Raw genomic sequence first — 9,279 nt, forward strand, 5'->3', positions numbered from 1 at the left:
GATGTTCGTCCACATGGTAATAGTCCTCTTCTTCTTCAGAGAGTTTGGCAGAATCGTGGTTACTTTTTGCATCAGTTTTGATACTAGCATCATCATCTTGCTCATCCTCATCACTTTCTTCGGAGGCTTCAGCATCCCTGAGTTGCAAGATCGGTCTAAGCTTTTTCACCTGAGTCTTCTTACCCTTCTTTTTCTTCTTTTTAGTCAGCATGGCTTTCAGCTCTTCTTGCCCCTTGGACAAATTCAGAATCAAGGCTTGGAACTCAGTGTTTTGAGCTTGGAGATCCTTAACTGATTGTTCGAGATTCATGATGCTGAAATAAACAGCGAGGAAGGATGAGAAATCCATCATAGGAAACCTGTTATGCGATGTTATGAATGCAAATGAAATGTTTTCAAGGATCTTTAGGAATCTAGTTAGCAGCATTAGAAAATGAGTTGGTCACGTCTTTGTTTGAAAGATTCTAAATTTTGTCTTTGAACGTCCTTCTTTGAGAATCAAGCTCACCATATCGAGTGGGTCATCGCCTCTGATTCGGGATACTTTTGAATTTGAAAATGCATGGCTAGAGAAAAATAAATCCTCTTGCCCCTTGATTGGTACTGTGTCTTTGAATTGGAAGGTATGTGGCCAGAGGAAAATAAATCCTCTTGCCCCTTGATTGGGGAATCAACCTTTGATAGAGGTACCTGAAATTGTGCGCCCTAAACCCCTAAGATCCTTGAAAGGGTTAAATCATGTTATGTTTATGATGTCATGATGTCATGAATGTTATGCGAATGCAATTTGTTAGACTTAGTGTGAGATGGTAAGGACAAAGAAGTCCTTTCAACAAAACCTGCGGGGAAACGAAGGTTAGTAGCAAACACAAACAAGTCACACAAGTCACACAATTGCCTTAAGGGTAGGCTTGCATGAAGTTCATAGGTATATACCCTTCTTCCTTTCGTTTAGTTGGTTCAACCTGTCCTAAAACGTAACCAGGTTCTATGGTGCTCATATCCCTGATCTTTCTCGTGGGCATTGTCTCAACATAGCACTCAATCGGCCAGCCAAAAGCATCCCTTGAGTCCAATCTCAATGAGTGTAGCATCGAGTATCAACCGGCTTCAGTCAGGAATCCGAAGCCAGCCATCTCGCTACTTCTTATAAGCCAAAGTCAAGTTCAACTAAGGTTCTAAAGGCGAATTAGTGCTCATGACACCACGCGGTAGCCAAATGTCTCCTCGATCAGGTTCAAGGGCCATCAGGACAAACCAAAGCGTCGCACTAACGGTGGCCACCAGTTCAACCATAACGATACATGTCGTACAGCTTCCCTGGTCTCATGCCACATACTTAAGGTACACTAGATCCGGGTGTAGGACCTTTCACACAGCAGAATTCCCAAAACAGCCTTGAAAATTAAAACAAGCAAAACAAACAATAGAAAGCAATTAAAGTGAATCCTAAACTTTTAAGGTAACCCCTCTTTTATCGAATTTTATCCCCAGCAGAGTCGCCAGTTCTGTAATACGGTGAACTGACTTTTATAATCGAAAAATGTCGCGGTAAGCAAGAGTCGCCACCGACTTTTATTTTATCCAATTGGAAAGGCTAAAAGAACAGGAAAGACCTTTTGAAAAGATTTTGAGTTCGGGGGGTAAGTTATACAAAGGGAAGGTGTAAGGCACCCTTTGTATCCATGGTTATCCATGGGCTCTTAATTGCTTAGCTCACTTTTGTATTGTTTGAAATGTTTGAAAAGGAGGTGTGAAAAGTAAAAACTTCGAAAAAAGAACTTTAGCTTGTAAATAAGCGTAGTCTTTTTAAACTTGATTTGAAAAGAGTGAGAAAAGAGTTTTGAATTTTAGAGCAAGCAATTAATAGCAACTACCCTAAGTTTGAAAAAAACGTTCTTTTAGCTTTTCGGGTGAAAGGGTCTATCCATACCATAAGAGGGCAGGAAGTCTTTCAATTGGATGTGAAGGGTCATCGAGAATAATCGTTCGCCATAAGACTGTCCCTTGCCATAAAGAAGGCAGGTAGTCTAAGGGAAGGATATAATAGTCATTTTATCTTTTTAGGCATCATGCGAGGATACCTTAGCAATTGGGACAATCATCTTTATAAGGCAGCATCGAGGGAGTTTCAATAACTTTGAAGGCAACATTTGCTTTAGGTATCCTCGGAATCGAGGGACTTTGACTATTTAGCATATTTAGAGGCAACAGGTTTATAAGGCAACAGGCAACAGACAACAAGAGGGATTACCCTAGAGGTGCGTGTGTGCAGCAATCACGTGGTTCAGTTCGAATATTTAATCTTGTAATTAGTTATCCTAATTCTGTTAAAGGCTTGCACTCCCTAGGATTACTAACCACGCAGTTAAAATCATACGGAAATTAAAGGCAGAAAATAAATTCCTACGCTATTACAATAAACACCTGCGGGGATGGGGAAATTAAAAGACAGAAATAAGAGAAATCAATAATTAGTTTTATCATCTTGATCTTGGACCTTCCCTTGACCAACTCTACAGATTAAGAGGAAAATAAATAAGGGTGAGTGTATTGACTATTCGAGGCAAACCCTATTTTGGGCAAAAGGCAAAAAGTAAAATAATATTTATATAAAATAAAATAAGGATTGGAAACTTAGCTCTGATGGTGCGTAGTCGGAGGATCTTGGCTAACCCTGAAAAATAAAGAAGAGAAAGGTAGAAAACTTTTTGTGGCAAATACAAGGCATTGGTAATAAATAAAAGAGGAATTATGTAATTAAAAATAAAAAATAAATATATACATAAAAAAAAAACTTAGCTTTTGGTCGGGTGAAGCGCGTTGTCGGAGGATTTTGATTAAACCTGAAAATTGGGCACCTGAAAATTGGGCACAAAGAAGAGAAACAGGGTAGTGCATTTAAGATTCGTTAACTATGGGTATAAACCCTATTTTATACCCAAAAGGGGAATTAAATAAATAAATGGGATTGAACAAACCCTAAAGGCTAATGGAATCGAAAGTTCGATAAGATGGCTAAATGAGCCAGAATAGAATATAATGATTATAAGGTTAACCCTAATAATTAAGCGTATAAAAATTAAAATTAAAGGTTTGTAAAGAAAATCGAGTTTTCGATTAAATAACAAAAAAAACATTTTTTTGTAATTTATATAAGAAAATTTATTATTTATTTAAAAAGAATTTGAAGTAAATAATAAACTAAATTAAAAAAAGAATACATAAATAACTAAAAAAATTATGCAATAAAAATAAAAAAAATTTAGAAAGGAACTTAGCTGGGATCACATGTGGTACACCTGTGGAGGTCCATGGTGTGCAGCACATCCCTGGGCGTTTGATCACGCATCCTGGAGATCCCACCGTTAAGAGACGAGGGCATATCATGGACTAGCGTTGGCTAGCTGCATAGGATTTGCAGGCAATACAAAATATAAAAAATAACAATTGTGTCATGAGTGGGAATCGAACCACAGACGCTAAGGTTAGTAAAACGCTTGGCTTCTCACCACTTGGACCATACATCGTTCCTGTAAGTCAACCAACAACTAAAATATATATATACAAAACAAATGATTTAAAATTTAAAACAAAAACTAACACGCGCGCTCATCTTCTTCTTCCTCATTCAGATTTCTAAAAAAAAGGACACTTTTGGCTACGGTTTTGCGGCGTGGCCGTAGACCCTGCTCCCTAAAACCTGCAAACGAACATCACAGAATACCAAGAAATAGCGTAGATCAACCGCATACAACCTTGCGAACCCAATGGAATCCCTGATTTGGTCTGAAACTATCTAAAATCATAATTCCCCAAAATCGTGGCTATGAACCCTAACCTTGGAATATTCTTCAATCCTCCACCAAAATCAAATTAGACATCCAGATATCATGCAATTATCAATATAAACATAATCATAGGCTTAAAATTCATTTAAGACTCATATATTGATGTAATCAGAATCGAACATGTATGAACAAACCGTAAGGTGTGGTGATGAGAATTCTGTGCGTTTTCGAAGGTTTGCAAGAGCTGGATTTGCTTCAGGGGACTCCGAGAAGGCCTCCTTGATCGCTAGAATGGCTTGATTCGGCCTCCAAATCCCTCTGCTGACTTACTGGTTTTCACGCTTTTTTTTTTCTGGGAATAGGATTCCGGTTGCAGCCAATTCTCCCCCTCCTGTGCGGTGTTGTTTTGCTTTTATAATCCCGAATTAGGTCTTCAAAATTAATTCCAGATTGAATCTTCGTTAAATGCTGATTGAATGAGATTGAGGACAGTTTTTGTTTTGATTTTGTTTTTGGAAGTAAATGATGAAGATTTGATTCAAGAGCAATTTGATTTGTTTTTTTTTTTTTTCTGTGATAAAATTTTACAGCTAAAATATTTGGACGTATCTTCTCTTTCTACCACTTTGGACCAAATTTTAATTACGTGATATTTGATTTTGTCAATAACAATATAATAACAATAAAAATCTACTAAAATAAAATACAAAAATTATTCTTCTTAACATTTTTTTTTAATATGATAAGGATGATAATAATAAAAACCATAAAAATCTACCTAATATGAAATAATAGCACAATTAATTTTTAACATTAAAACAATATAAACTATAGAAATTTAATATGAAAAAGTATAATAACAATACAAAATTTAAAAAAAAAACTAGTTAGTAAAATAAAAAAATGACAAAGTAATAATAAGAGAAAAATGTCAAAAATAATGAAGGTTGTGGGATTCGAACTCAAATTCTCTCATACCTGCATTTCTTACCCTTACCTTGCTATCCACTGGGCCGGTGCATTTATCTGAAATAAAATTACATTTGCAAATATGTGAGGGCAAATTTTGGGGTATGACAACATGCATGTGGTAGGCACTGCATGCTTTGTGGACAAGAGTGCCAGGTACGTCGACGTGACCTACCTCCGCTATTTCATGGACCTGGATACCGTTCACCAGTGGAACTGGGGGTCAGCTACTCTGGCATATCTCTACCAGAAGCTGAATGAGGCCTCCAACTGGAGGACGAGGCAGTTGGTCGGATCCTGCACACTGCTTACGGTACGTTTTATTTTAATACATTATCGTATTTATTTATTTATTTATGTTTCGTATTTAATTTTAATAGATTATCTTGTTTCTGTTTCAGAGCTGGATCATCTCCTACTTCTCCCGCATGCACGGCTACCACCTCGATCCTGCGTACGTGGAGGCCATGCCCAGGGCCGCCAGATACGATCTCCAGAGGGGGAACGATGCGGTGGGACCATACCGTGGATACCTGGACCGCACTCTACACGACGACGTCACCTGGAGGCCGTTCAGCGACTACGCTAAGATTGTCCCCTTTGACGGCATTGCACTTTATTCAGGCTGGTTGGCCTGCGGGAGCAGCATCATGGTTCGATATCTCCCTGAGCGGTGCATGCGTCAGTTCGGAATCGTGCAGCGGATACCCAGGTCACCCTTTGAGGCTGCTCCCGACACTGTGACCCGAGTGCAGCTCACTGCCATATGGGAGCATTGGGAGGATCATGTGGTACCGCTGGAGTACCGTCTCACTCGGGTCACCCAAGACTGGCAAGTGAGGAGGGATACGTCACATGGTTCTACCGGGTGTCACATCCTCTTCTGAGACCCGACATTCCCGGCGCTCCTAGGCTAGCACACGAGGAGATCCTGGAGAACCAGTAGGCCGAGGATGATCACGCCATTGATCTCATGCCGATCTGCCAGCGGATATCGATGCTTGGGCGGGACGCGTTGGGTCGAGGTATCGTGGAGCGGGGCGGTCCAGAGGCAGTCGCCGTGATGGAGATGATCGTCACTGATGCGGACCGTGCGGCGACATACAGGCGGCATAGGAGGTCTCAGGGCGAGAGGTTTAGGCACACCCAGTAGTGGTCGGGTTTATATATTTTTTGTTATCGGATTGTATCTTTAGCACACTATTTTTATTTTTTTCGGTTTGTATATATTATTTTCATCGGATTAGTATTTTTTTTGTTTAGTTATCATATTAGTATTTTCAGTTTATCTATTGCTTATTTTATTTGGCGTTTACGTTTAATTAAAATGCGAGACTGTTTTAGAAAAAACATAAAAAAAAAACACAGTTTCTGCATAATTCGGAAATGAACTTCCGAAACCCCCCAAAATCTGAACAAAGGTGTTTTCGGAAGTTCATTTCCGAAAACACCCCCCATGAGGTGTTTTCGGAGATGCACTTCCGAATTAAGGAAATTTTTTTAGAAAAAAAGCGCTTCAGAAGTTCATTTTCGAAACAGGGGTATTTTGGGATTTTCGCTGGGGGTGACCCCCATAGGGAGGTGGCTAAAGAAATTTTCTTAATAATTTTGTTGTTTTTTCAATACAAAATAAACATTTTTTTTAATTGTTTATAATATGCGTAAAGACACAAGTTAGCATTACTCTTATTTAAAATCTTAAAAAAAAAAAAAAATCCCACAATGACACTCTTTAGCAAGACTAAGTAATAAAGCCAAAGCCCTAAATCCTATGAGACACCATAAACCCTAAATCTCAATAAAGCCAAAATAAAGCAAATGGAAACAACAGAAGCTGAATAAAGCGGAACGGAAATGGCCACTGCTATGTCGTCGTCTTCCTCTCTCCCCCATAGGTCCACTCCAACAGAAGACATGATCAGTTCACTTCCAGACTCAATTCTCTCTCACATTCTCTCCTTTCTTCCCACCAAACACTCCGTCGCCACAAGTCTCCTCTCAAAGCGATGGAATCCATTATGGCGTTCAGTACTTAATCTCGATTTTGAACAAAATTCCTCCACAACCGGAGAAGATGGTATAGCCAGAGTCATGCTACTGAGAGACAACAGCTTACCAATCCGATCTTTACGCCTCCAGGGCGGTAATCTCAAATCCATCAACACATTTATTGATGCAGCAATACAGAGAAAAGTTGAAACCCTAAACCTTGGAATGAGTTATGAATATGCATCTCAGTATATTACTAGTAATATTTTTACGTGTAAAACACTCACTGTTCTCAAACTGAACAACATGTGTGTGAGTAACCTTCCTCTTCAACTGCATGTTCCTCTACTCAAAATCATGTACTTGGTTGAAGTGGCGTTCGAACGTTATGAAGATATTATTAATCTTCTCTTAGCCTGTCCCATCCTAGAGGATTTGGTAACTGTCCAGTTAAGTGTACTTCATTGGAGGAACTTTATTCATGATATATATACATTTTCTTTGGAAAAATGCTTGCCCAATTTGGTGAAAGCAGATATTTCTCAAAACCTAACCATTCCTCTCTTCTTGCTTTCTCAGACACACATTCTGCGTGTAAATCTGGTATGAAGATTTTTTTTTTAATGTTCTTCAATGTTTGTGTCTCTATAAATGTTTAAGTTCCAAAGAGTTGGTTTGAACTCGGCCTTCGACAAGTAACAATGTTAAATCTCTATGAGGGAGACTTTTGTCTCCCTCTTGCTTCGAGAAATTAATCTTTAACGTCTATCTATCGTGTCTATATAAAGATTTAATAATGATAGTTGATAAACTAGCTGATAGCTATAGCTGATAGATTCTATGAAGCACAGACACACCTCTAGAAGTAGGCGTGTCGTGGTCTGACACTTATATGACACTCGTACGACAATTGAAAAAGTCAAATAAGTGTGCTAAAAAATAAGACAAGTGTCCATAAAAAATTGAATTTTTTTGAATCGGTGCTCGTTACCTTATGACACTCATACAATACGTGTCTCATAATTTAGACAAATTTTCTTTTAAAAAATTTGTGTTTTTGTTTTCCTCAACACATTTTATATATTTTTTAGACAAATCTCATGCATGATTAAACGGACTAAAGATGTATTAAAACAATGTTATCTATGAAAAATCAAAAGCTTTAATTTTGATTACATTGTTTGTAACTCTTTTAATATTAGATGCATAAATGAAACTAAAAAACTATGATATAGCGGTGTTTGTGTCTTAGATTTTTTATACATCGGTGTTGAAGTGTCCGTATCTATATCGTGTTGCAGTGTCCGTGTCAGAGTCTACGCTTCATATGATAGATTATAACGGTTTGTTCAATGAACCAAAGAAGTCAATTTTGCTTATAATAGTTGCTGGAAAGTAGTAGTCACTTTAGTACTTAGAAATGTTAGACATTTTGTGTATAAATGTTCTAATGTTTTGTTTTTGTAATTCATGCAGACCCGTGTCACTCCCTTTTATATTGAGCACAATTTTCACAATCTAACCCAAATGGAGTTAGTCTTCTTTCCCTGTCATCAGGGTAATATTTGGAAGGGAAAGTGGAGTTGGATGCTAAAAGTGCTTCACCATAGTCCCAAGCTTCAACATCTTACCATTAACCAGGTTTTATATATATGTTGTGTAATTTGATGATTTAATTTGAAAATTCTATTTCTAAATATGTTAACTTATGTTTTTTTTTTGTGGAAATCTATTTGAATGGGGGTATAGGAGACAAGAGATGGAGTAATTTATGAGACGGATTGGGAGGACCCAGAATTTGTTCCACAATGCCTTTCATCTCGGCTTAGAACTTGCATGATTAGAGATTGTAAAGGCAGGAAGAGTGAGCTTCAATTTGCCGAATATATTATGCAAAATTCAAAAATATTAGGTACCATGACAATTTACAGTGCGTATTCCATAGATTTAAGTGCAAAGCATCTAATGTTACAAAAACTATGTGCGTGCCCAAGGAGCTGTAAACTTATATTTGATGTATGAGGAATATTAGGTAACTTGATAAGAGTTAAGTGCAATGTATCAAATGTTACAAAAACTATTTATGGCTGTAAACTTTTATTGGATTAATGAGGGTATATCTCTGGCTTTTTTTTTGTTAGATTTTACGTATGTGCACGATTTGCCTAAAGATTGAACACGCGGTTATATATACTAGATCACACCAGATTTTGAATGTGTAAGGTGAGAAAATGCAATGATCACACCAGATTTTGCGTCGATAAGGGATCTGCTTTAAACCTTGCTGCCAAAAGCAGTGGCCTTTTTCTCATGACGTTGTAGCCTATTCGCTATCTCATGTCCTACAGCCTAAACCCTTGCCTCTCTCACACATATAACCCATTCCTCTTGTGTGGATTATGGGCACAACGAGCTTCAAATCTCCGGTGCTGGTTTTAGAATGTGATAACTATGAAGTATGTTTTGTTGATTGGGCCAGTTTAGGTGCTGGTAGTTGCTCATAATCCTCTCACAGTGGCGTTTAGATGGT

General features: G+C 38.0%; 1 protein-coding gene across 1 annotated transcript; it reads left to right on the top strand.

The window, feature by feature from the left end:
* The first annotated feature begins 6,609 nt into the window (after positions 1-6,609).
* On the top strand, positions 6,610-8,831 carry LOC131654919 (F-box/FBD/LRR-repeat protein At4g26340-like). The gene is made up of 3 exons (XM_058924843.1): positions 6,610-7,352; positions 8,226-8,390; positions 8,499-8,831. Exons 1-3 carry the CDS (start codon positions 6,615-6,617, stop codon positions 8,769-8,771), a joined length of 1,176 nt encoding a protein of 391 aa, XP_058780826.1. The 5' UTR covers positions 6,610-6,614; the 3' UTR covers positions 8,772-8,831.
* Positions 8,832-9,279: the final 448 nt, after the last annotated feature.

Source organism: Vicia villosa, linkage group LG3 (assembly GCF_029867415.1).
Source record: "Vicia villosa cultivar HV-30 ecotype Madison, WI linkage group LG3, Vvil1.0, whole genome shotgun sequence".
NCBI lineage: Eukaryota > Viridiplantae > Streptophyta > Magnoliopsida > Fabales > Fabaceae > Vicia > Vicia villosa.

Excerpts from the sequence above, each read along its gene's own strand:
- LOC131654919 (XM_058924843.1), top strand. The coding sequence starts at position 6,615 with ATGGCCACTGCTATGTCGTCGTCTTCCTCTCTCCCCCATAGGTCCACT. Across the intron at positions 7,353-8,225 it reads ACATTCTGCGTGTAAATCTG|ACCCGTGTCACTCCCTTTTA; the intron begins GTATGAAGATTT and ends TAATTCATGCAG. Across the intron at positions 8,391-8,498 it reads AACATCTTACCATTAACCAG|GAGACAAGAGATGGAGTAAT; the intron begins GTTTTATATATA and ends ATGGGGGTATAG.